This window comes from Lutra lutra, chromosome 5, assembly GCF_902655055.1.
Source record: "Lutra lutra chromosome 5, mLutLut1.2, whole genome shotgun sequence".
NCBI classification, from domain to species: Eukaryota; Metazoa; Chordata; class Mammalia; order Carnivora; family Mustelidae; genus Lutra; species Lutra lutra.
In genome coordinates, this window is record NC_062282.1 from 54308670 (window position 1) to 54336136 (window position 27467).

General features: G+C 36.9%; 1 protein-coding gene across 1 annotated transcript in view; it reads left to right on the plus strand.

The window, feature by feature from the left end:
- Positions 1-27221, plus strand: part of HMMR (hyaluronan mediated motility receptor) — a 38994-nt gene extending 11773 nt beyond the window's left edge. Inside the window, exons 8-18 of the mRNA XM_047729001.1 lie at positions 1306-1380; positions 1548-1726; positions 2166-2314; positions 7723-7937; positions 11398-11514; positions 17063-17209; positions 17937-18089; positions 18169-18268; positions 19329-19505; positions 25509-25671; positions 26367-27221. Coding sequence (XP_047584957.1) covers positions 1306-1380; positions 1548-1726; positions 2166-2314; positions 7723-7937; positions 11398-11514; positions 17063-17209; positions 17937-18089; positions 18169-18268; positions 19329-19505; positions 25509-25671; positions 26367-26386 — 1495 coding nt within the window. The 3' untranslated portion in view covers positions 26387-27221. The remainder of the gene's footprint in view (positions 1-1305; positions 1381-1547; positions 1727-2165; positions 2315-7722; positions 7938-11397; positions 11515-17062; positions 17210-17936; positions 18090-18168; positions 18269-19328; positions 19506-25508; positions 25672-26366) is intronic.
- Positions 27222-27467: the final 246 nt, after the last annotated feature.

Below are 27467 nucleotides of genomic sequence, written 5' to 3' on the forward strand. Positions count from 1 at the left end.
CTTATTGCTCCCTGCTTGCCCTGTTTCTCTTCTTCAACTGAGCCCTGATGATTCCCAAACATTTTATGGTGAAAAGATGTATGAATGTCTTAATTTTGTCTATCTTCCGTATAAATGATGAGGAAAGGCCTCATAATCTTTGTTGTAGCACCATGATTATACCTCCTGAATATACCTCCATTTGTTGACTATTTCTCTGTTGATCATTATTTGGATTTCCAGTTTCTAGTGTGAATAAGACTACTATGTATGTCTTTGTGGACATAGATTTTTATTTCTCTTGAATAAACATCTAGGATTAGAATTCCTGATCATAGGGTAGTGTAGTATACATATAATGTGTTAAAAAACTCAAAAGTGGTTGTCACATTTTACAGTCATACTTAGCAGTATATGATATAATTCCAGTTCCACTTCCTCTCCAAGGTTTGATATTGTCAGTCTATTTGATTTTAGCCTTTCTAGTAGGTAGGAAGTAGTGTCTCCTTTGTAATTTTGTTACTATAAGGGTCAAGCTTCTCCTTCTGTGCTCACTGACCATTCATAAAAATCTTTTTATAAGGTGTCTAAATCATTTGCTCATTTTTTAAATTGAATTGTTTGGAGGAGGTAACCCATGAGCAATTAGATAAAAGGCAACCTAAACAAAGGCTTTATAGCAATAAAGTGCTGTTTTCTACGTGTTGTGGGTAGGGAAGCCAGGAAAACTATAGGAAAGATCATTTCTAACACTTAGGTTGTTATAGGTGATAATTCTCATCATCTTAGCCATTTTATCAGAATTTATTTGGAAATCTTAAAAAAAAAATACTTCAGTTTCCTATTTGTATATTTTAAATTGTCAACCTGAGGTCACATAAAATAATGGTTTAGAATTTGGATGCTACAGTAGGGCATGTGACTCTTGATCTCAAGGTTGTAAATTTGAGCCCCACATTTGGTGTAGAGATTATTTAAAAATAAAATCTTTATTAGAAAAACCCACATTAGGGGCTCCGGGGTGGCTTAGTTGTTGGGTGTCTGCCTTCGGCTCGGGTCATGATCCCAGGGTCCTGGAATCAAGCCCCACATCGGACTCTCTGCTCAGCGGGAGGCCTGCTTCTCCCTCTCCTACTCCTGCTGTTTGTGGTCCCTGTCTCACTGTGTTTCTTTCTGTCAAATAAATAAAATCTTGAAAAAAAAAAAACCCACATTAAAAAAAAGTATTTGGACTCTAGAAACAGCATATCCAATATGTCAGTATTTGGTACAGATTAAGCATTACGTGTGATTATTGTATATATTCACATATGCCATTTTTTTCAGGTTTTCAATAGAGAAGGAAAAGATTGACGAAAAATCCGAAACAGAAAAACTCTTAGAATACATCGAAGAAATTAGGTAATATGAATAGTAGTTTTTTTTTCTTTCTTTTTTTTTTTTGAATAGTAGTTTTTAATTGGACCTTAGTTTGTTGAATAGTGATGAGTACATCATTTCATACTTTTTTAGTTCATTTTCCTTGTGCCTAAATCATGTGCTCTTCAAAATAATTTGTTTTAATGCAGTTGTGCATCAGATCAAGTGGAAAAATACAAGCTAGATATTGCCCAGTTAGAGGAAAATTTGAAAGAGAAGAATCATGAAGTTGTAAGCCTTAAGCAGTCTCTTGAGGAAAATGTTGTTTTACTTTCTAAACAAGTAGAAGACCTGAATGCTAAGTGTCAGCTGCTCGAGAAAGAAAAAGGTATTTAAAGAAATAATATGTACAATATTTAAAGAAAGTACTGCTATATGAAAACATTTTTTAATAATTATGTAAACAACATAAAAATCCTGTTCTCTATGTGAGAATTTTTATCTTTTATAATGTTTGTTCTCTGTTTATTTCAATATATTGCTTGTCTTCATTGAAGTACATGCAGTGGTGCAGTTTTTGACTTCCCCATTAGGTGGCCATTTAAAATGAGAAGATACAGAACCAATTTTCAAGGTTTTATTATAGAATTTATTTATTTATTATAGAATTACTATATCCTATATAGTAAATGATACAAACTTCTGAGTCATGTTTTGGCTTTATTTCTTTGCAAATACTTGATCTGTGTAACATGCTAATAGCAGAAAATATGGAAATCTGGTTTCTCAAAGTTAGTATCTAATTTCAGCGTTTTTCACTTTTATAGAAGACCTTGTCAAGAGGGATAGAGGACGGAATGAAACTCTAAATTCTGAAATGCAGAACTTAAAGGAGAAACTTACTCTTGAAAAACAGGAACATGAAAAACTACAACAAAAAGAATTACAGATTGATTCACTTCTGCAACAAGAGAAGGTAGTTTACTACAATATAAGAAAAGAAAACAACTTGTGCTTATTATATGTCATACATTTCCCTGTGTATCAGAAGACCTTTCAATTGTATATGTGCTTCACTCTGACATTTCTATTTTTAGAATCTTTTTTTTTTTTTTTTAAAGATTTTATTTATTTATTTGACAGAGAGAAACCACAAGTAAGCAGAGAGGCAGGCAGAGAGAGAGGAGGAAGCAGGCTCCCCGCTGAGCAGAAAGCCCGATGCGGGGCTCGAACCCAGGACCTGGGATCATGACCTGAGCCGAAGGCAGCGGCCTAACCCACTGAGCCACCCAGGCGCCCCTATTTTTAGAATCTTATCCTGAGTAAATTGTCCTGTCTATGCTGCAGATTTATCTGCAGCGATGTTTATGACAGGGTTATTGATAATGTGAAAAAATTATAAGCAACTAATGAACCAAAATAAGAAAATTGTTAAAAAATTTTTTCTTGGGGCACCTGGGTGGCTCAGTTATTAGGCATCTGCCTTAGCTCAGGCGGTGATCATAGGGTCCTGGGATTTAGTCCTGCATAGGGCTTCCTGCTCTGTGGGGAGCCTGCTTTTCCCTTTCCCACTCCCCCTACTTTGTATTCCCCTTCTTGCTCTCTCTCTCTCTCTATGTCAAATAAATAAATAAAATCTTTAAAAAAATTTTTTTCTTGTGGGGGCACCTGGTTGGTTTAGTTGGTCAAGCATATGACTCTTGATCTCAGGATTATGAGTTCCAGCCCCACCTTGGGTTAAGAAATTACTTAAAAGTAAAATCTTGGGGTGTCTGGGTGGCTCTATCTTTAAGCCTCTGCCTCCAGCTCAGGTTATGATCCCAGAGCCCTGGGATCAAGCCCTGAATCAGGCTCCTTGCTCAGTGGGAAGCCTGCTTCTCTCTCTCTCACTCCCCCTGCTTGTGTTCCCTCTTTTGCTGTCTCTCTCTCTGTCAAATAAATAAATAAAACCTTTTTTTTATTTAATTATTTTTATTAACATGTAATGTATTATTTGCCTCAGGGGTACAGGTCTGTGAATCATCAGGCTTACACATTTCACAGCACTCACCATTTCACATACCCTCCTCAATGTCCATAACCCAACCACCCTCTCCCTGCCCCCTCACTCCTCGCAACCCTCAGTTTGTTTTGTGAGATTAAGAGTCTCTTATGGTTAGTCTCCCTCCTGATCCATCTTGTTTCATTTTTTCCTTCCCTACCCCCCCAAACCCCTACCCTACCTCTCAAATTCCTCATATCAGAGGATCACATGATAACTGTCTTTCTCTGATTGACTTTAATATATAAATCTCTAAAAAAATAAAATAAAGTCTTAAAACTAAAATCTTAAAAATATGTATTTTCCTGGCACATGTGTTAGATTACTACTTGGGCATTTACAGTTATGTTTTAAAATGGTATCTAAATGCATGTGAAACGAAAGTGACATTTTTAAAAATCTAGATTACATAAAGAATAATGTACATATTAGTGAGAAAAAAAGTTCTCAAAAACCAATGAGCAAAGGATGGAAATTCATCATTCTCAGAGGTCAAAATTCAGATAATCTGTAAACATGAAAAGATGTTCTACCTTAGTAATAATCAAAGAAATGGAAAATGGAAATAATTGTTTTTCCCTTAAAAGATTGGTACAAATTAAGACATTTGATAATACATAACATGTTAGTGAGAGTGGAGCAAATAGATACTCGAATGCATTGATATGAAATATTGTTGGGCAACCTGCAACAACTGAAGGAATTAAGTAGATCTATATATACTGACTTAAAGATTTCAACAATCATTTTTAGGATTTTTTTGTGTGATCTTTACATATGTAGTTTATGTTATTTATATGTGTGTGTGTGTGTGTGTGTGTGTGTGTGTGTGTGTGTGTGTGTGTGTTTTTAAGTACATAAGTGTGTAGGAAAAGACCAGAAGGCATATATACCAAACTAATGGTTATCTCTACATTGAGAAAACGTTAGGATTGAGATGGTGTATATTCAGAGGCAATTTTCACTTTACCTGGGTTCTTTTGTTTTTTGTTATTTTTTTCTGCCATCCAGTCCCGCAACTGCAGTTATTGTTGGCAGACCTTTCAAATGTTTTTTTGTATCTTAGTATTTAAGATCCTAAATGCATTGTTAGGAGTATAAAGTGTAGAGAGAATGCTTGTTTACAGTGACCATTCTTCTTAAAGGCAAAGGGTCCGGTTTTCTTTCAAAGTTCTCTGGGCACATCTATCTCAGGTTTTTCTTTTTGTTTTTGATTGAGGTATAAATTGACATACAACAGTATATGAGTTTCTAGTAAACAACATAACAATTCAATATTTGTGTATATTGCAAAATTATCACAATAAGCCTAGTTAGCATCTGTCACTATAGATAGCTAAAGAATTTTTTTCCTTCTAAGGAGAACATTTAAGATCTACTCTTTTTTTTTTTTTAAGATTTTATTTATTTATTTGACAGAGAGATAGAGAGCACAAGTAGGCAGAGCAGGAGACAGAGGGAGAGGGAGAAACCCTGATGTAGAGCTTAATCCCAGCACCTGGGATCGTGACCTGAGCCGAAGGCCAACACTTAACCACTGAGACACCCAGGTGCCCCTTAAGATCTACTTTTTTTTTTTTAAGATTTTATTTATTTGACAGACAGAGATCACAAGTAAGCAGAGAGGTAGGCAGAGAGAGAGGAGGAAGCAGGCTCCCCGCTGAGCAGAGAGCCCGATGCGGGGCTCGATCCCAGGACCCTGGGATCATGACCTGAGCCAAAAGCAGAGGCTTTAACCCACTGAGCCACCCAGGCGCCCCAAGATCTACTCTTTTAGCAACTTTCAAATATGCAATACAGTATTGTTTAGTATAGTCACCCCACTGTACATTATATCCCCATGACTGAGTATTTTATAACTGGAAGTTTATACCTTTTGACTCCTTTCTCCATTTTGCCCACCCCTGCCTCAGGCAAGCACCAGTCTGTTCTCTGTAGCTGGGTTTTTTATTTGTTTGTTTTTAGATTCCACATATAAGTAAGATCATATAGTAATTTTCTTTGTCTGATTTATTTCATTTATTACAATATCCTCAAAGTCCATCCATAACATCATAGATAGCAAGATTTCCTTCTTTATTTAACGGATAAATAATACTCAATTGTGTATATACCACATTTTCTTTATCCATTCATCCATCAGTAGATATTTAAGTTTTATCAATATCTTGACAATTGTAAATAATGCTGATGTGTACATTGGATGCATATATCTTTTCTATTTTCATTTTCTTCAGATAAATACTTAGCAGTGGAATTGCTGGATTGTATGGCAGTTGTGTATTTAATTTTTTGAGAAACATTCATACTGTTTTCCATAGTGACTGCATCAACTGATATTCACACCAACAGCTCACAAGGGTTCGCTTTTCTCTATATCCTCTCCAACACTTACTCTTTTACTATTTCTTGTCCTTTTTGGGGGGAGGGAATTTCACTGCCCAAGGTGGGGTTTGAACTCATGACCCCAAGATCAGGAGTCACATTGTCTACCAACTGAGCCAGCCAGGCACTCCTGTTTCTTGTCCTTTTGATAAAAACCATTCTGACAGGTATGAGGTAAATCTCACTGTGGTTTTGACTTGCATTTCCCTGATGATGAGTGTTTTTGAGCATCTTTTCATGTACCTGTTGGCTGTCTATATGTCTTTGGAGAAACATCTATTCACACTTGCTGCCCCATTTTCAATCAGATTGTTAGGGTTTTTTGGTTTTTTGGTTTTGTTTTTTGTTTTTTGTTTTTTTTTTTGCTTTTGAACTGTAAGAGTTCCTTACATATTTTGGATATTAATCCCTTATCAGATATATGATTTGCAAATATTTTCGCCCATTTAGTAGGCTACATTTTCATTTTCTGGATGGTTTCCCTTCTTGTAGTAGCTTTTTAGTTTAATACCATCCCATTTGTTTATTTTTACTTTTGTTGCCTTTGCTTTGGTGTCATATCCAAAAGATCATCACCAAGATCAATGTCAAGTTGCTTACTATGTTTTCTTCTAGAAGTTTTATGTTTTCAGGTCTTATATTCAAGTCTTTAATCTATTTTGAGTTAATTTTTGTTTATGGTATAAGGTAGTAGGTCCACCTTCCTTCTTTGCTTGTGGTTTTCCAGTTTTCCCCATACCATTTATTGAAGAAACTGTTCTTTCCCCATTGTATATATTTTGCCTCTTTTATCATAAATTAATTGACTGTATGTATGGGTTTGTTTCTGGGCTCTATTCTATTGATTGATGTGTCTGATTTTTTTGTTTCTGGGCTTTATTCTATTGATTGATATGTCTTTTTTTTTTTTAAGATTTTATTTATTTGACACACACAGAGGGAGAAGCAGGCTCCCTGCTGAGCAAAGGACCCAATGTAGGGCTTGATCCCAGAACCCTGGGATCATGACCTGAGCCAAAGGCAGACACTTAACCAACTGAACCACCAGGCACCCCTCAATGTGTCTGTTTTTATGCCAATACCATACTGTTTTGAGTACTATAGATTTGTAAGAGAGTTTGAAATCAGGGAGCATGATGCCGCCAACTTTGTTCTTCTTTCTCAAGATCACTTTGGCTATTCAGGGTCTTTTATGTCTCAATACAAATTTTAGTATTGTTCTATTTCTGTAAAATTTCCCATTTTGATAGGGAATGTGTAGAATCTATAGATTGCTATGGTTGTAAAGATATTTTAACAATATTAATTTTCCAATCCACAAGGACAGAGTATCCCTCCATTTATTTGTGTCTTCTTTACTTTATTTTTTATTTTTTAAAGATTTTATTTATTTATTTGACGGATAGAGACCAGAAGTGGGCAGAGAGGCAGGCAGGGAGAGAGAGGGGGAAGCAGGCTCCCCGTGAGCAGAGAGCCCAATGCGGGGCTCGATCCCAGGACCCTGAGATCATGACCCAAGCCGAAGGCAGAGGCTTAACCCACTGAGCCACCCAGGTGCCCCTTCTTTATTTTAATGTTAAAACTTTTTGACAGTAGTGATTTATAATATAACATTCAAATACATTTTTATACTATTGAAATCACAGTATACCTTTCAAATAGTATCATCTGAGAAAGATAAATGCTAAAATTCAGTTGTAAATTATAATTTTAATTTTACGAGAAATGTGTTGTGGGTGTGTGATACATAGAATAAAGACTGAAACAACATTTACCGCAGTGTTAACATGGTGCAGGATATAATCCATGATGACACGCAGGTGACATCTGTACTTTTCAAGTTTCTTTGAAGTTCTCGAATTTAGTATTCATACTTTATTATCTGTACTTTTTTGTGCTTAGTAAAAGCCTCAGAAGGCCATTTCATACTATTTCAGTGGTTTTGTGTTTGGATGTAGGAATTGTCCTCCAGTCTTCAACAGAAGCTATGTTCTTTTCAAGAGGAAATGATGAAAGAGAGGAATCTCTTTGAGGAAGAATTAAAGCAAGCACTGGATGAACTAGATAAATTACAGCAAAAGGAGGAACAAGCTGAAAGGCTAGTCAGACAGATGGAAGAGGAAACAAAATCTCGAGCTGAAGAACTGAAACTCCTAGAAGAAAAGCTGAGAGGGTTTGTATTAATAAGACCTTGTGTCTGATATGACTTCAGATGTTAAAAAGTGTTTTCCAGTACATTCTCTCAGGATTCATAGGTCAGTTATGCAAGTAAGTGAAGTTGGAATTATTTCACAAGTAAGGAATAGAGAGAAGTAAAGTATATCTATAGAATGTTTATGCAAACAAGTATGACAGCCGAAGTCAGAAGCGTAGCTTCTTTTTTTTTCAGGCCAAAAGTTTAAAAGGATGTTAATAAATGACCAAAATTTGGGGTTCCCTTACTGTTCGTGTGTTGTCTAAAATTATTGGATGTCAACATTATAGCAATAACAGATTTAGAAAGAAAACAAAGGTCAGAATCCCACCCTTGAATAAGAAACATTTCTGCTTTTCACCTATGTGTACATTAGTTTACGTTGCATAAGTTGCACCTTTAATTACTGAGTACCTGTGCTCTCAGAAGTAGCAATCAAAAAAGCAAAAGAATAGAAAAGAATAACCAAACCCTGGGAAATATTCAAAAATAAGAAATTTAAGAGATCTCAAACTTCTCTTTTTTTTTTTCATTTTTTTTTTTTTAAGATTTTATTTATTTATTTGACAGAGAGAGATCACAAGTAGATGGAGAGGCAGGCAGAGAGAGAGAGGGAAGCAGGCTTCTTGCTGAGCAGAGAGCCCGATGTGGGACTCGATCCCAGGACCCTGAGATCATGACCTGAGCCGAAGGCAGCGGCTTAACCCACTGAGCCACCCAGGCGCCCTCATTTTTTTTTTTTTTTTAAGATTTTATTTATTTATTTGACAGAAAGAGAGACAACACAAGCAAGGGGCAGAGGGAGAAGTAGGCTTCCTGTTGTGCAGGGAGCCCGATGTGGGGCTCGATCCCAGAACCCTGGGATCATGACCTGAGCCAAAGACAGATGCTTAATGACTGAGCCATCCAGGCACCCATCTTTTTTTTTTTTTTTTTAATTTTTCTTTTAAAATTTTTTTTAAATTTTTATTTATTTGACAGAGAGAGAGAGAGGGGGAAGCATACTCCACGCCAAGCAGAGAGCCCAATACAGGGTGCAATCCCAGGACCCCGAGACCACGACCCAAGCTGAAGGCAGAGGCCCAACCCACTGAGCCACCCAGGAGCCCCTCTTTTTTCTTTTTTTTTCAGTATTTTCCACACCCACTGTAGGGCTTGAACTCAACCCCGAGATCAAGAGTCACTGACTGAGCCAGCCAGGTTCCCCTTGGACTTTGCTTTTAATTCTAATCCCCTATTTTTATTACATATGCATCCTTCTGCACCACATTATTTAAATTAAAATATCCAGGTTGATTCTTAAGTTCAAGTTGCACCTAAAATAATTGTTATTTTAGTCCTTGGGATTTCCGTACTAAAAATATTTCTCAGAAGGAACCAAGGACTATACATGAGTCCACAGAATTATAATGTATCTAACTGTGTATCTCTTTCCTGTTAACATATTTTTACTAAAATCCTTTTTCTGTTTTCTTGTGGTAATCAGAGATAAAAAGGACACAAAGCTTTTATATATAACCTGCTTTTGAGGGGGCAGTAAGTACCAAAGTGTTATTATGGGAATTATTCTATACTGGAGCCAGGCTCAGGGAACAGGCACTTTAAGAAACTGAGTAGATGATGTCAGTTTCGGGGAGGAAAGGACGTTGAGACAATCATTTATGCGAACTCAAGGAGCTGGGTACAGAGGTCAGGAGATAAGGATTTTATTGCTGGATCTGCTAACCAGCTCTGTGATCCTAAGCAAGACAATTCTAATTTCTTTAATTTTCTATTTCATTAGATACAAAATTAAGAGGTTTTAATGACATGATCTCTAACGTCCCTTCCAGCCTGGAAATTTTAGAAGCATAAGAAAAAACTAAGAAAATTGAAAGTGATTTCTCTATGGGATAGGGAAGAGAATATTTTTGTCATAAATCCTATACTCCTATGTGATTGCTTTCGGCTATTGGTATATATACTTTTGAAAACCCATGCTCATTATAGAAGGAATTTGATGAGGAGAGATGGGGTTACCAAGTGATAGATCTTAAGGAGGGCACGTGTTGTGATGAGCACTGGGTGTTATATGCACCTAATGAATCGTTGAACACTACAACAAAAACTAATGATGTACTATATGCTGGCTAATTGAACATAATAAATAAATAATTTAAAATTTTTAAAAAGGAAGGAATTTGAGGCTCCAGAGTGATTCAGTGGGTTAAGCCTCTGCCTTCGGCTCAGGTCATGATCTCAGGGTCCTGGGATCAAGGCCCACATCAGGCTCTCTGCTCAGCAGGGAGCCTTCCCCACCCCACCTCCACCCCCTCCTGTCTCTATGCCTCCTTGTGATCTCTCTCTCTGTCAAATAAATAAATAAAATCTTTTTTTAAAAAAAGATCTTTTAAAAAAATCAAGGAATTTGATTAGCTGTTTATTTTCTGTGTCTGACAGCCTATAAATGAATAATAATCTACCAAATAAGTTACTGAATCTTTAAGTAATAACAATTTATTATGAAGATTACTAAAATAAATCTATATAGTCCTAAAAACTCTTTTCTTTTCTTTTTTGTTTTTCAAGATTCTATTTCTTTATTTGACAGAAAACACATGGGAGGGGCAGCAGCTGGCAGAGGGAGAGGAAGAAACAATGCAGGGCTCAATCCCAGCACCCTGGGATCATGACCTGAGCTGAAGGCAGACACTTAATTGACTGAGCCACCCAGGGATCCCTATAAACTTTTTTCAAAGAAATACCAAGTATAGTTAAAGACACTTAGTATTTCTTAAATATCTATCTATCTATCTATCTATCTATCTATTTATTTATTTATTTTAAAGATTTTATTTATTTGTTTGACAGAGAGAAAGACCACAAGTAGGCAGAGAGGCAGGCAGAGAGAGAGTGGGGGAAGCAGACTCCCCGCCGAACAGAGAGCCCGATGTGGGGCTCCATCCCAGGACTCTGAGATCATGACCTAAGCTGAAGGCAGAGGCTTAACCCACTGAGCCACCCAGGCGCCCCTATTTCTTAAATATTTAAATGCAGAGACTTTATTCAATCCAAGTGTTTTTTAACTGGTAATTTTTCTTTAGTTTTGGTTGCTGTTGTTAAGATTTAGTCTTTTTACCCTACCTTCTTCAAAAAAGAATGTTTTAACTACCTATATAAGTACATGTAAAATTGAAAGATAAATTTAGAAATGAGTAAATTAGGATAAAAACAAAAGTAAGATAAGGGCAGGAAAGATAAGATGAAGCCAGAAGAGAAGTTAGTGCATAAGTAAACATGCTATTAGAAGCAGACTGTAAAATTAGATCTAAGCTATCCAGTAGTGGATACAAAGATGCAGACATTGGATACATGATTCACAGTATCAAAAGGTAAATACTAATCCCTTCCTTAGAATAATGATTTGTAATTAGTGTTTTATCTTTTCACTGTTTCTTAGGAAAGAAGCTGAACTGGAAAAAATGAATGCTACTCTCAGTCAGACTACCCTGCTTTTACAGGAGAAGTATGATAGTACAATGCAAAACCTTGGAGATGTTACTGCTCAGTTTGAAAGGTATTTTTATCAGGAGCCTGCACTCTTAAATATAATATGAGTGGGGAGGCATGTTTAGCGAAATCTGAAGAAATAACCACACTAATAGAGGCGTTGGTATTACTCTAAATTCCATAATTACCAGCCATAAATGGGCATTTAGGATTATCATCTGGTAATCTTACTATGTATACAATTTCCTTTCCTGCCATCCCCATCAAATTTCATGTACTCTCAAACCATTGGCACTTCTGTCTTACTCTCCTGGCACCATCTTTTTCCTCACAAAGAATTTAATGTTTTATCTCCTCATTACCAAACCTGTAAACACACCTGCATTTATGCTCATCCTATCATCTCACCTATTACAGGAGGAGTGTTCCAGTCTTTTAGCCTTCAGTAACATTATTCTATTTGTCCTTTTCAACCTTTCTACTGAATTTGTCTCAATCAGTATAAAAAAATGTTAATGTGCATTTATCTTTAAAATACATAAATTTGGAGCACCTGGGTGGCTTAGTCATTGAGTGTCTGCCTTCGGCTCGGGTCATGATTCCGGAGTCCTGGGATCGAGCCCCGCATCAGGCTCTGCTTCTCCCTCTCCCACTCCCCCTGCTCGTGTTCCTTTTCTCTCTGTGTGTCTCTTTCTGTCAAATAAATAAATAAAATCTTAAGAAAATAAAATAAAATACATAAATTTTAGGGGCACCTGAGTGGCAGTTGGCTAAGTGACTGCCTTTGATCAGGTCATGATCCTGGAGTCCCAGGATCCAGTCCTGCATTGGGCTCCCTGCTCAGCGGGAGTCTGCTTCTCCCTCTGACCCTCCCCACTCTCCTGCTCTCTCTCTCTCATTCTCTCTCTTTCAAATAAATAAATGAAATCTTAAAAATAAAATACATAAATTTTAGGGGCATCTGGGTGGCTCAGTCATTTAAGCGTCTGACTCAGTTTCGGCTCAGGACATGATCTCAGGGTCACGAGATAGAGCCCCGTGTTCAGCAGGGAGTCTGCTTCTCTCTCTCAATCTCTCTCTATCTCTCTCCCCACCCCCTACCCTCTACCCCTCCTCCGCTAGCGTACTCTCTCAAATATTAAAAAAAATATATATATATATATATATATAAAATATGTAAGTTTTAGGGGTGCCTGGGTAGCTCAGTCTTTTAAGCATCAGACTCTTGGTTTCAGCTCAGGTCTTGATCCCAGGGTCATTAGATCAAACTGCACTTCAGGCTCCACGCTCAAGATGTGGTCTACTTGAAATTCTTTCCTTCTTCCTTTCCCTGCCTCTCTGTCTCTTCCTCACCTCCCCACCACTCACTCACACACATTCTCTCTCTCTCTCTCTCTCACATAAATAAATAAAATCTTTAAAATACATAAATTTTATTAATTCCTTTCACTCCCCCACTTTCTTTTGCAGCTATCCAGCAACACTTCTCACTCACAACACCCTTCTTAATCCAAAATTGTACTCATCTTTATAGATTGTCTTGATAGAAGATTATATCTACTATATCCATTTCCTCACTTCCTATTCTATCTACTTACTTTCCTTTTTATTTGTTTTTTATTTTTTTATTTTTTTCTTAAGATTTTATTTATTTATTTGACAGAGAGAGATCACAAGCAGGCAGAGAGGCAGGCAGAGAGAAAGGAAGGGAAGCAGGCTTCCTGCTGAACAGCGAGCCCGATGTGGGACTCGATCCCAGGACCCTGGGATCATGACCTGAGCCGAAGGCAGCAGCTTAACCCACTGAGCCACCCAGGCACCCCTACTTACTTTCCTTTTTAAAAAAAATTTTATTTCGGGGAGAACTATGAATTTCAGGGATAATTTAAGAAATTTGTGTGCATCTCATACCAAGAGCATATTGATACAAACATATTTATTATATTTAGAGCATTTTGGGATGAAGTCTCTTTTTCTTATATCTTTTTTAGTATATTTAATAAATGCAAATGGTATACAACACATAAATTATAAAACATAAAGATAAAATCAACATGTATGAGTCAGGGGCACCTGGGTGGCTCAGTGGCTTAAGCCTCTGCCTTCAGCTCAGGTCATGATCTCAGGGTCCTGGGATCGAGCCCCACATCAGGCTCTCTGCCTGCTTCTCCCTCTCTCTCTGCCTGCCTCTCTGACTACTGATTTATCTCTCTGTCAAATAAATAAATAAAATCTTTAAAAAAAAAATGTATGAGTCAAAAAAAGACAACCAAACCAGTAAGCCAAAAGATTTCAACAATTTGGTATTATATAGGAGTTCTGCTACTATCCCATCTGCCTGCTTTCCACCAACAAATAACACCATTTAAAGCCTACATTAACAATTTCCTCACTTTTTTCCTGTGTATAATTTTATAGCATGTATTTCCATACAAATATATTTTGTAATTTTGCCTTTTTCCTAAATCTTGCCAAAAAATGTCATTATGCTGTATGTCATTTCCTGAGACTTGTCTTTATATTCTGCAGTATGTATGTTTCAAGAATTGAGTCACATTATTGACTGAGGTTATAGTTTGTTCATAAAAACTGCTGTAGAATATTTGATTTTATTAATATAATTTACCCATTCTCACTTTGGGCTTTTCGGTGGTTTTTCATTTCTTTTATTATTTATTTCATTTTATCTTTTTACATCATTATAAGTGTACTCCTTAATCCCAATCCTCTATTTTGCCCATCTCCCCCACCCACCCCTCTGGTAACAATCAGTTTATTCTCTATAATTAAGAGTCTGTTTCTTGGTTAATCTATTTATTTTTGCTTGTTTGTTTCTTAAATTCCAGATGAGTGAAACCATATGGTATTTTTCTTTTTCTGACTTACTGTATTTAGCAGCGTACTCTCTGGCTCTATCCATGTTGTAGCAAATCACAAGATTTCATTTCTTTTTTATGGCTGAATATTATTCCATTGTATATATCTACCACATCTTCTGTATGCATTCAGCTATCAATGGACACTTGGACCACTTCCATAGTTTGGCTATTGTTGATAATACTCCTGTAAACAGAGGGGTGCATGTATCCCTTTGAATTAGTGCTTTTGTATTTAGGGGGAAGATACCCAGTAGTGTGATTACTGGGTCATAGGATATTTCTATTTTTAATTTTTTGATGAACCTCCATACTGTCTTCCACAGTGGCTGCACCAGTTAGCGTTCCCAACAGTAGTGCAAGAGGGTGCCTTTTTCTCCATATCCTTGTCAACACTTGTTGTTTTTTGTGTTTTTGAGGTTAGCCATTCTGATAAGTGCGAGGTAATATCTCATTGTAGTTTTGATTTACATTTCTCTGATGATGAGTCATATTGAGCATCTTTTCATGTGTCTGTTGGCCATCTGGATCTCTGGAGAAATTTCTGTTCATGTCTTCTGCTCATTTGTTAATTGCAGTATTTGTTTTTTAGATACTGAGTTGTATCAGTTCTTTATATATTTTGTATGCTAACCCATCATCGGATATGTCATTTGCAAATATCTTCTCCCACTCAGTAGGTTGCCTTTTAGTTTTGTTGATTGTTTTCTTCGCTATGCCAAAACCTTTTATTCTGATGTGATCCCAGTAGTTTATTTTTGCTTTTATTCCCCTTACCTCAGGAGACTATATCTAGAAAAATATTACTATAACCAATGTCAGATTAATGTGATGCTCTCTTCAAGGATTTTTATGATTTCAGGTCTCACATACAGGTTTTTAATACATTTTGAGCTTATTTTTGTGTATGGTGAAAGAAAGTGGTCCAGTTTCATTCTTTTTCGGTAGCTATCCAGTTTTACCAACAACATTTATTGAAGAAATGGTCTTTTTCCCATTGTATATTCCTTCCTCCTTTGTCCAAGATTAATTGACCATATAATTGTGGGATTATTTCCAGATTTTCTGTCCTATTTTATTGATCTTTGTGTCTATTTTTATACTTGTACCGTACTGTTTTAATTACAACCACTTTGTAATATGACTTGAAATCTCAAGTTGTAGTACCTCAAGTTTTGTTTTTCTTTTTCAAGATTGCTTTGACTGTTTGAGGTTTTTGTGGTTCCATACACATTTGGGGATTGTTTGTTCTAGTTCTATGCAAAAGCTTTCAGTGTTTTGTTTTGTTTTTAATTTTTATTAACATATAATGTATTATTTGCCCCAGGGGTACGGGTCTGTGAATTGTCAGGCTTACACACTTCACAGCACTTACCATATCACATACCGTCGCTTTTGGTGTTTTGTTTTTTTTTTTATATTTTTTATTTATTTATTTATTTGACAGACAGAGATCACAAGTAGGCAGAGAGGCAGACAGAGAGAGAGGAGGAAGCAGGCTCCCCGCTGAGCAGAGAGCCCGATGCAGGGCTCGATCCCAGGACCCTGAGATCATGACCCGAGCTGAAGGCAGAGGCTTTAACCCACTGAGCCACCCAGGCGCCCCGCTTTTGGTGTTTTGATAGGGATGGCATTACATCTGTAGATTGCTTTGGGCAGTTATAGACATTTTAACAATATTTGTTCTTTCAACCTATGAGCATGGAATGCCTTTCCGTTTCCTTGTGTCATTTTGAATTTCTTCCATCAAGTTTATAGTTTTTAGAGTCAGGTTTTTCACTTCTTTGGTTAAATTTATTCCTAGATATTGTTTTGGTACAATTATAAATGGTATTTTCTTAATTTCTCTTTCTTCTGCTTCATTATTAGTGTAAAGGAATACAACACATTTCTGTATATTAGTTTTGTATCCTGTGACTTTACTGAATTCATTTATCAGTTCCAGTAGTTTCTTGGTGCGGTCTTTAGGGTGTTCTATTCATAATGTCATGTACTTACTTACCAGTTGGGATGCCTTTTATTTCTTTCTGTTGTCTAATTGCTGTGGCTAGGATTTGCAGTACTATGTTGAATAAAAGGGATGGAGTAGACATCCTTGTCTTGTTCCTGACCTTAAAGGAAAAGCTCTTTTATTTATTTCTTGTTTGTTTGTTTTTAAAGATTTTATTTTTTTAACAGATTACAAGTAGGCAGAGAGGCAAGCAGAAAGGGGGAGGGGAAGCAGGCTCCCTGCTGAGCAGAGAGCCCAATTGGGGTTCGATGCCAGGACGCTGAGATTATGACCTGAGCCGAAGGCAGAGGCTTAACCCACTGAGCCACCCAGGCGCCCTGGAAAAGCTCTTTTCTTAAAGGAAGAGCTCTTCCTAAAAGAAAAGCTCTCAGTTTTTCAATATTGGCTATGATATTGCTTGTGGGTTTTTCATAAAAGGCCTTTATTATGTTGAGGTATGTTCCCTCTAGACCTACTTTGCAGAGAGTTTTTATCATGAATGGATGTTGTACTTTGTTAAATGTTTTCTTTTCCTTTTTTTTTTAAGATTTATTTATACACTTATTTATGAGAGAGAAAGCATACTTGCACATATGCACAACTGAATTTTTACCTCCGTAAATGCATGGGTTATAAGGGGTTTGTTTGTGTTACCTTAAACTGTATAAAATAAAACTAATGAGCTATATGTTTATCATGCATACAATAGTTAGAAAAATCCTTCAACTTTTTATTTTCCTTTTAATAAGATATAAAGCATTAACAGCTAGTGAGATAGAAGATCTTAAGCTGGAGAATTCATCACTTCAGGAAAAAGTGGCCAAGGCTGAGAAAAGTGCAGAGGACATTCATCATCAGATATTGGCAACTGAGAATGCAAATCAAGAATATGCAAGGTAGGGGCGCCTGGGTGGCTCAGTGGGTCTAAGCCTCTGCCTTCAGCTCAGGTCATGATCCCAGGGTCCTGGGATCGAGCCCCTCATCAGGCTCTCTGCTCAGCAGGGAGCCTGCTTCCCCTCCTCTCTCTCTGCCTGCCTCTCTGTCTACTTGTGAGCTCTCTCTCTGTCAAATAAATAAATACAATCTTTAAAAAAAAAGAATATGCAAGGTATGTGGGAGAACTAAAACCTGCCCACACTTGTAGCCTTACAACTGTTAATATAATTTAATGTTGTTGAAAGCCAACTACTAAGTGATGCAGGGAATTGTAATTTCATGACTTGCTTTGGGTGATCTTCAATTACAAATTAAAAGTTTACATAGTTAGGGCGCCTGGGTGGCTCAGTTGGTTAAGCGACTGCCTTCAGCTCAGGTCATGATCCTGGAGTCCCAGGATCGAGTCCCGCATCAGGCTCCCAGCTCCACGGGGAGTCTGCTTCTCCCTCTGACCTTCTCCTCGCTCATGCTCTCTCTCACTGTCTCTCTCTCTCTCTCAAATAAATAAATAAAATGTTTAATTAAAAAAATAAAATAAAATAAATAAATAAAAGTTTACATAGTTTAAAAAGTACAATTTGGGGGAGTTCCTTGAGTTTGTTTTGTTGTTTGTTTGTTAAGTAAAAGAAAGAGGAAAAGTTACTAAAGTGGCTATAAAATATTTAATGGACTCTTCTCAAACTGAAGGATGCTTCTAGATCTGCAGACCAAGTCAGCACTTAAAGAGGCAGAAATTAAAGAAATCACAGTCTCCTCTCTTAAAACAATAACTGATTTGCAGAACCAACTCAAGCAACAAGGTGAAGAGTTCAAGAAACAACTTGAAGAGGAAGAAGCAAGGTAATCTAGGTTTAGAACCTGACTGCCTCAGTTAATTTTTCTAATGCACTATGTTTTAAAATTTCATTTCTCCTTACAGAAAAGCTGGAAAAGAAAACACAGTGGCAGAGTTAACTGAGGAAATGAATAAGTGGCGTCTCCTTTATGAAGAACTATATAATAAAACAAAACCTTTTCAGGTTTGTCTATTGGGACTATGCTCACTTTTGTTTCTTTTAGGCATTCACTTTGTTCCCTGTCACAGTCAACACAGTGACTTGATTTTTCTGAAAGATCACTTTGCTGTATATTTACAGTGCCATTTTAACTCCTACTAAAGGAGACTTATAAATTTTTTAAAATTCTTATGCATACATTTTTTTGTGTAGTCTTTATAGGCTAAAAATTACTTTTTAAAAAATTTTTAGTTATTTATTTGACAGTCAGAGATCATAAGTAGGCAGAGAGAGAGGGGGAAGCAGGCTTCCCGCTGACCAGAGAACCCGACTTGGGGCTCTATCCCAGGACCCTGGGATCATGACCTGAGCTGAAGGCAGAGGCTTAACCCACTGAGCCACCCAGGCGCCTCTAAAAATTACTTTCTAATAAGAGACATTAATAGCTTAGCAGGCTGTCCTGATATAAATTTTTGATAATTTATGTAAATCTGTGATCCTTAATTTTGTTACACTCTTTCTGTGTTTCTCAAATTAATATACTGATCTTAAGGGGCACCTGGGTGGCTCAGTGGGTTGGGCCTCTACCTTCGGCTCAGGTCATGATCTCAGGTCCTTGGATTGAGCCCGCATCGGGCTCTCTGCTCAGTGGGGAGCCTGCTTCCCCTCTCTCTCTGCCTGCCTCTCTGCCTACTTGTGATCTCTGTCAAGTAAATAAAAATAAATCTTTAAAAAAAAAAATATATATATATATATACTGATCTTGAAAAAAGATAAACACTAATCTTACCACTTAAAAAGGTGAGAGTGTTGATTATAACATGGTGATCCAGCTGACACACAGATTAGGCTGTCTAGCTTGCCTTCTTTCCCTGTGTTTTAGTGATCTTGGAAGTGAAATACACCAAAGTTTGTTTAAGGAGTCTCACGGAATTATGGAGAGCCCTGAGAATATGGAAGCATGATCTGCTTTCATCCATTGTTTTGTTTTTTGTTTTTTTTTTTTGTATTTGAGTTTCCTTTGTAGTTCATATGAGACATGTAAATTTAACATTTCTAAGTCTATTAAAAAAAACTCTTTCAGCTACAACTGGATGCATTTGAAGCAGAGAAACAGGCTTTGTTGAATGAACATGGTGAAGCTCAGGAACAACTAAATAAACTAAGAGATTCGTATGCTAAATTACTGGGTCATCAAAATCTAAAGCAAAAAATCAAGCATGTTGTGAAACTGAAAGATGAAAACAGCCAACTCAAATCGGTTTGTACAATAACACTTCGTTCTCTTGAAGGTATTAGGGTGGGGCATTTGTTATTCTAACTATAAAATTTAAGTTAAAGGAAGGACTTTGGTATCAGAAAAAACTAAGTTTATAGAGGAACATCCATCTGAGAATTACAGATTTATTTTAGAGTGTTGACCAGATGGCTATTTATGTTCTCAGGTTTCCAACTACCTCCTTAGTATAATGGAAATCACTAGTGTAATTGGAAGAGTTCGTAAAGCTTTACACATCCATTTCGATTTACAAAACAGCAAAGTCCTTGGTATAAATAAATATAAAGACAAGCAGTATTCAAAAATAGTTTAAGCATTTGGGGTACCTGGCTGGCTCAGTTGGTAGAACATATGACTCCGGATCTCAGGCTCATGAGTTCAAGCCCACATTGGGCGTAGAGATTACTTAAGAAAAAGATAGTTAAGTATTTAAGGTTTTTTTTTTAACAGCTTTATTAAGATATAATTCACATACCATACAAGTCACCCAGTTAAAGTATTCAAGTCAGTGGTTTTTAGGACATTCACAGATATGCAACCATCTCCACAATTTTAGAACATTTGTATCAAAATGAAAATTGAAACCCCTTACCTTTTTTTTTTTTTTTAAGATTTTACTTGTTTGACACAGAGAGAGATCACAAGTAGGCAGAGAGGAAGGCAGAGAGAGGGGGAAGCAGGCTCCCCGCCAAGCAGAAAGCCTGATTTGAGGCTCAATCCCAGGACCCTGAGATCATGACCTGAGCCAAAGGCAGAGGCTTAACCCACTGAGCCACCCAGGTGCCCCGAAACCCCTTACCTTTTTTTTTTTTTAAGATTTTTTATTTTTTATTTTTTTTATTTGACAGAGATCACAAGTAGGTAGAGAGGCAGGCAGAGAGAAAGTGGGGGAAGCAGGCTTCCTGCTGAGCAGAGAGCCCTGATGCAGGGCTTGATCCCAGGACCTTGGGATCACGACCTGAGCGGAAGGCAGAGGCTTTAACCCACTGAACCACCCAGGCGCCCCAAACCCCTTACCTTTTAACTGTCATCTCCCCATCTCCTCATTCACCCCTCCCATCACTTATCTACTTTCTGTCTCCATAAATTTCTCTGTTCTGGATATTTTCTCTTGGTGCACTCAAATAATATGTGGTCTTTTGTGATTAGCTTCTTTTGATTAACAGTGTTTTCAAAGTTCATGCATGTTGTAGTGTGTATCAGTACTTCATTCTTCTTTATGACCTAATAATATTTCATTTTGTGGATATGTCCCATTTTATTTATCCATTTCAGTTGATAGACATTTTACTTGTTTCCACCTTTAAGCTATTATGAATAACACTACTATAAACATTCATATGCAAGTTCTTGTGTGGACATGTTTTGGTTTCTCTTGGGTTATACTTAAAAGTGAAATTGCTTGGTAACTTGGTGACTTTGTGTTTGTTTGAAGAACTATTTTCCAAAGCAACTGTATCTTTCTGTATTCCACCTGCAATATATGAGGGTTCCAGTTTTTCCACATCCTTATCAACACTTCTTGTTACCTTATTTCTTCATTCTGACCATAGTAGTGTTTGTGAAAAGATACCTAATTGTGGTTGACTTGCATTTCCATGATGACTAATGATGTTGGCCATTTTTCATGTGCTTATCAGTTGTTTGTATCTCTTTCCTGGAAGTACTATCTATTCATGTCCTTTGCCCATTTTTAATTGGATTACTGTTTGTTTGTTTGTTTGTTTGTTTATTTTAATTAAACTATGAGGTTCTTTATATGTGTTTGTTCCTTATCAGATTTATTACTTGAAAATGTCTTCTCTCATTATGTACATTGTCATTTCACTTTTTTTTTTTTTAAGATTTTATTTATTCACTTGACAGATAGAGAGATCACAAGTAGGCAGAGAGGCAGGCAGAGAGAGAGGGGGAAACAGGCTCCCAGCTGCACAGAGAGCCCAATGCGGGGCTCGATCCCAGGACCCTGAGATCATGACCTGAGCTGAAAGCAGAGACTTAACCCACTGAGCCACCCAGGCACCCCGTCATTTCACTTTTTTTTTTTTTAAGATTTTGTTTATTTATTTGACAGACAAAGATCACAAGTAGGCTGAGAGGCAGGCAGAGAGAGAGAGGAGGAAGCAGGCTCCCTGCTGAGAAGGAAAACCCGATATGGGGCTCGATCCCAGGACCCTGAGATCATGACCTGAGCCAAAGGCAGAGGCTTTAACCCACTGAGCCACCCAGGTGCCCCTCATTTCACTTTCTTAATGATGTTGATTGAAGCACAAAATTTTGCCAAAGCCCAACATATCTCTTTTTTCATTTGTCTCTTGTTCTTTGGATTTAACAATCCTTTGCCAAATCCTAGGTCATGAAGATTTATCTCTGTTTTCTTCTAAGAGTTTTACAGTTTTAGCTTTTACATTTAGGTCATTGATCCATTTGAGGATTTTATATACAGTGTGAGGTAATGGTCTAACTTTATTCTTTAGCATGTGGATATCTAGTTGTTCTCTTTTCTTTTTTTTTTAAAGATTTTATTTATTAATTTGACAGACAGAGATCACAAGTAGACAGAGAAGCAGGCAGAGAAAGAGGAGGAAGCAGGCTCCCCGCCAAGCAGAAAGCCCAATGCAAGGCTCAATCCCAGAACCCTGGGATCATGACCTGAACCGAGGGCAGAGGCTTTAACCCACTGAGCCACCCAGGCACCCCTCTAGTTGTTCTCTTGCCATTTGTTAAAGATACTATTCTTTCCCTATTGAATAGTCTTAACACCCTGTTGAAAATCAACTGACCGTTTATTTATGGTTTATTTCTAGACTCTCAAATATATTCCACTGATCTATCCTTGTACTTCCATACTGTCTTGATTACTAGTGGTTTGTAATAAATTTTAAAACCAGAAAGCTTGAATCATCCTACTTTCTCCTCTTTCAAGATTGTTTTGACTATTCTGGGTCCCTTGCAATTCCATATGAATTCCAGAACCAGCTATTCAACTTTTACAAAGAAGTCATTTAAGATTCATATAGGAATTATGTTGAGTGTGTAGATAGGCATGAGGTATTACCATCTTAACTATGTTACGTCTTCTGATCCATGAAAGTGAGGTGTTTTTCCAATTATTTAGATCTTTAATTTCTTTCAACAATGTTTTGGCATTTTCAAAATGTAAGTTTTATACTTCTTTTGTTGAATTTATTCCTAAGTATTTTATCCTTTTTAATGATATTGTATATGAAGTTATATGTGAATTTCATTTTTAGGTGGTTCGTTGCAAGTATATAGAAATAAAATTGATTTTTGTGTACTGGTCTTGTATTCTCCAATCTTGTTCAACTCATTTATTTGTTGTAATAGTTTTTTTAGTGGCTTCCTTAGGATTTTCTGTATAGAAGATCTTTCATAAATAGAGGTAGTTTTACTTCTCTTCTAACAATGCATTTGATTACTTTTGCTTGTCTAAGTCCCTGGATAGAACCTCCAGACAATGTTGAAAGAAGTGAAAAGAGTAAACATCTTTGTTTTGGTCCTGATTTGGGGGAAAGCTTTCACCCTTTCACCATTAAGTAGGCTATTAGCTGTGGGTCTGTCAGATACTCTTTATCAAGTTGAGAAAGTTTCCATTACTAGTTTTTTTAGTGTTTTTATCATGAAAGTGTGTTAAATTTTTCAGATCCCTTTTCTGTGTCTATAACATAATCACATGACTTTCATTCTATTGATATGATTTCTTAAATTAATTGATTTTTGGATATGTAATTAACCTTGCATTTGTGATAAATTTCACTTGGTCATGGTGTATAATTCCCTTTTTATGTTGCTGGATTCACTTTGCTAATTTTTGCTAAGGATTTCTTCATCCATATTCCCAACAGATACTGGTCTATAGGTTTTATGTAATATCTTTGGTTTTGGTATCAAGGTAATGCTGATCTTATAAAATTAGTTGGGAAAAATTTTGTCTTTTTTACCTTTTGAAATAGTTTGTGAATAATTGGTATTAATTCTTCAGTAAATGTGCAATAGAATTTAATAGTGAAGCCATCTGGACCTTGACTTTTCTTTGTGGTTAGTTTTTGATTACTATTCAGTCTTTTCACTATGAATCTATTCAGATTTACTCTCTTTTTGAGACAGTTTCGGTAGTTTGTGTCTTTCTAGGAATTTGTCCATTTCATTTCAGTTATCTGATTTATGGATATGTAACTGTTCATAGTACTTTTTTTATAATCTTTATAATTTTGGTAAGGTCAGTTATCATATCCCTTCTTTCATTTCTGATTCTAATAATTTGAATATTCTCATCTTATTTATTTATTTATTTATTTATTTATGTCTCTTTAGCTCTATGAATATATTTGTAACGGCTAGTTTAAAATCTTGTTTGGATCATTCCAATATCTGGTTACTGTTGCAGGCAGTTTTGGTCCCCTGCTTTTTTCCATTGTATAGGTCATGATTTCCTGTGTATTTGTACATTTTTGTCAGGTAGTGGATATTTTAGGTTACATATTATAGCACTTCTGGTTACAGCCCTCTCCTTCCAGGCCTGTTGTTATTTTCTTGTTCATTTGTTTGGTAATTGGCTGGATTGTGCCAGTGAATTCTGTTCCTTCTCTCCACCCCAAGTAGTGTTGTCCCTCTGATGTTGCTACTCAGGATGGTTTGGTTTAGAATATGCCCACAATCACCCTGGCATGACACTGATTTTGGTAGGGCTCTTCCTCTATTTCCCTGATCACTTGTTAAACTCTTGCTAGTTGCTAGATTACTAGTTGCTATTGCTCTATTATCTAAAGCAGTGCCCTGGTATATAATTGCTCTACAAACTAACCCAATTAAATTCTTGCTCTTTCATTGGAATTGTGTCTGAGGTCAGTGATTATGTTCTGACTCCAGAAGGGCTCCTCCCAGCTGTCTTATCCATCAGTTTTAAACCTACAGTTTAGCCTACATTATTTTTTTTAAGATTTTATTTATTTATTTGACAGAGATCACAAGTAGGCAGAGAGGCAGGCAAAAAGAGAGAGGGGGGGAAGCAGGCTCCCCGCTGATGTCAGTCTCGATTCCAGGACCCCGAGATCATGACCCAAGCTGAAGGCAGAGGCCCAACCCACTGAGCCACCCAGGTGCCCCTTAGCCTACATTTTGAATCACCGCCCAGTTCCCTTTCACCACCAGCTCTATGATTATTCACAGCACCCTTCAGCTTGAACTTCTCTCAGTTCTATTCCAAGTAAAATCAGCCCCTTTGGCAAGAAATTAGGAGCTATGTGTTTTATAGCCTACTTTCTCCCCCCCTCCCCTGGCCCCATCCCCCAGAAAAAATCTCTGAGACAGGGTTCTGGAGCTGAAGTTGGAGAAAATGACCGGCTTTTCTCGGAGTGACACATCTGGCATAGGAACTGAGTGCTTGGTGGACTTGGGGGAGAGGGGAAAGGGGAACAGCCTGCAGTTCTCTCAGCTGCCTCTCGTGGTTTCACTGGGAAGCAGGTTAGTGGAGCTGTCGTTCCAGTGCTTGATCTCTGCATTTAATTGGGAGATGAACTTTTATCAGAAACATAGCTTTGTCACTGTAGAGTGGCAAGCAGATTTAAATGTCTCATTTTGTCACAGCCCTTCAGAGTCATTTTTAATTTGTATTTTTTTTTTTAATTTTATTTATTTGACAGACAGAGATCGCAAGTAGGGAGAGAGACAGGCAGAGAGAGAGGCAGAGAGAGAGGAAGGGAAGCAGGCTCCCGGCCAAGCAGAGAGCCCGATGCGGGGCTTGATCCCAGGACCCTGGGATCATGACCTGAGCCGAAGGCAGAGGCTTTAACCCACTGAGCCACCCAGGTGCCCCTTAATTTGTATTCTTAAAGCCTGTATCTAGTAGTGATTTTTGCCTTTTAATTTGGTAAAAGAACAACTTTGGAATTCGTCAGTAAAGTGGATAACACATTTCAGCAACATGAACTTTAATTATTTACTGTCTATATTTTTCTTACATAGGAGGTGTCAAAACTCCGCTCTCAGCTTGCTAAAAGAAAACAAAATGAGACAAAACTTCAGGAGGAATTGAATAAAGTTCTTGGTATCAAACATTTCGATCCTTCAAAGGCTTTTCTTCATGAAAGCAAAGAAAATTTTCCTCTCAAAACACCATTGAAAGAAGGTAAGAAATGAATAAATGTGTAATTGACATCTTCCTTTGGATTTGCTTTGACAGCATTTCCCAAGTTATCCTTTTTTATGAACTGTGAGAATTTGTTGACAATTTCTGAAGTACTAAATCCATTGTAAGATTTTTCTGTAAATGCCTTTTCTTTCCTCCTTTTTACTCTCAATTTTCCACATGTCTAGGTCCCACCTTTAAGCCCAGTTTAGGTCCCATCTTCCTTGAAGCCTTGTCTGACTTTTTTGCTTCTACCTACCCACCAACCCCACCTACCCCCAGAATTGTTCCCTCTTCCATACCCTCAAAATTTTAACCTTAATGTTGAATTTGTAGGTGTGGAGAAGTAAAGTTTTCTTTTTTGACTATGAATCTTTTTATCTTTGACAATAAATCAACATTGGTTGAAATAGTGAATGAAGAAATATAATTATGTGGGACACCTGGCTGGCTCAGTTGGAGGAGAATGCAACTCTTGATCTCAGGTCATGAGTTCGAGCCCCACATTAGGTATAGAGATTACTTAAATAAAACTTTAAAAATTTTTTTCAAATAGAAATATAATTATGCTACAGAATGCAAACATTGCTTCACCTACTTTATAGAAGATAAGAAATGCCTGTTTTTAGTTTATAATGACTGATGGATTAGTTTTAACTTAGAAGACTAATACCTCTTTCTGATGATTCTTCCAGGCAATACAAACTGCTCTTGAGCTCCTATGGACTTTTAAGAATGATGCAAGTAAACATCGGAAAGACCTGTTAAAAATTATTTTATTCTTACTATTTTATTATTGTTATTGTTATTGTTGCTTTTACTATGTTTTTAATGAATGTTTTTAATGTATTTAATATTAACTTCCTATTTTTAAGTATGTGAAGGGAAGTTCAATATTTTTTACCAGCATGACTTCTGATATTTTATTTTGTATTGTCTGTACCTCCTTCTCGATGCTTACCTTTATCACCTTATTCCACACCTTCTCACAGGCTTTCCAACTTACAACTCATCCCATCCAATCAACATTCCTTTAAAAAATTTTCAGGTTATTATTCCCCTACTCTGAAACCTTAGATGGTTTCCAGATTCTAATCATAGATTTTTAGCTTGATACCGGAGGCCTTTTCTAATCTGAACCTCTTAAGCTAGGCTAAAACACCTTGGTTTGTTCCTGCCTCTACTTGGATTGTCTAATAAGGCTCATTCTGTCATACCCATCATCCATTTATCCAGTTAAAATAAGAAAAAAGGTTATGCCGAACTCCACAGTAATTTCTTTGTCTCTTATCAGGGTCAATGAGTTGGTCAGTAATTTGCAGATTCCTCCTAAATTAAAATCTAGAGTTTCGCCTGAAAATCTGCATTTTAATAAAATGTGCAGTCAGTTCTTAGATACACTTAAAAATCTAAGAAACTGTCCTCAAGAGAATTTGTCTTAGAGTGCTTGGCTTCTGACAACTGGCTGCTTGATTAATATTTGTGTAATAGGAAATAAAACCACACATTAGTCATTTACGCATTATTCAACTTGTATTATATAAAATTACATTAATAGTTTTTTTTTAAAGATTTTATTTATTTATTTGACAGAGAGAGATCACAAGTAGATGGAGAGGCAGGCAGAGAGAGAGAGAGAGAGAGGGAAGCAGGCACCCTGCTGAGCAGAGAGCCCGATGCGGGACTCGATCCCAGGACCCTGAGATCATGACCTGAGCTGAAGGCAGCGGCTTAATCCACTGAGCCACCCAGGCGCCCTACATTAATGGTTTTATTTAAGGTTTATTTCTTTTCTT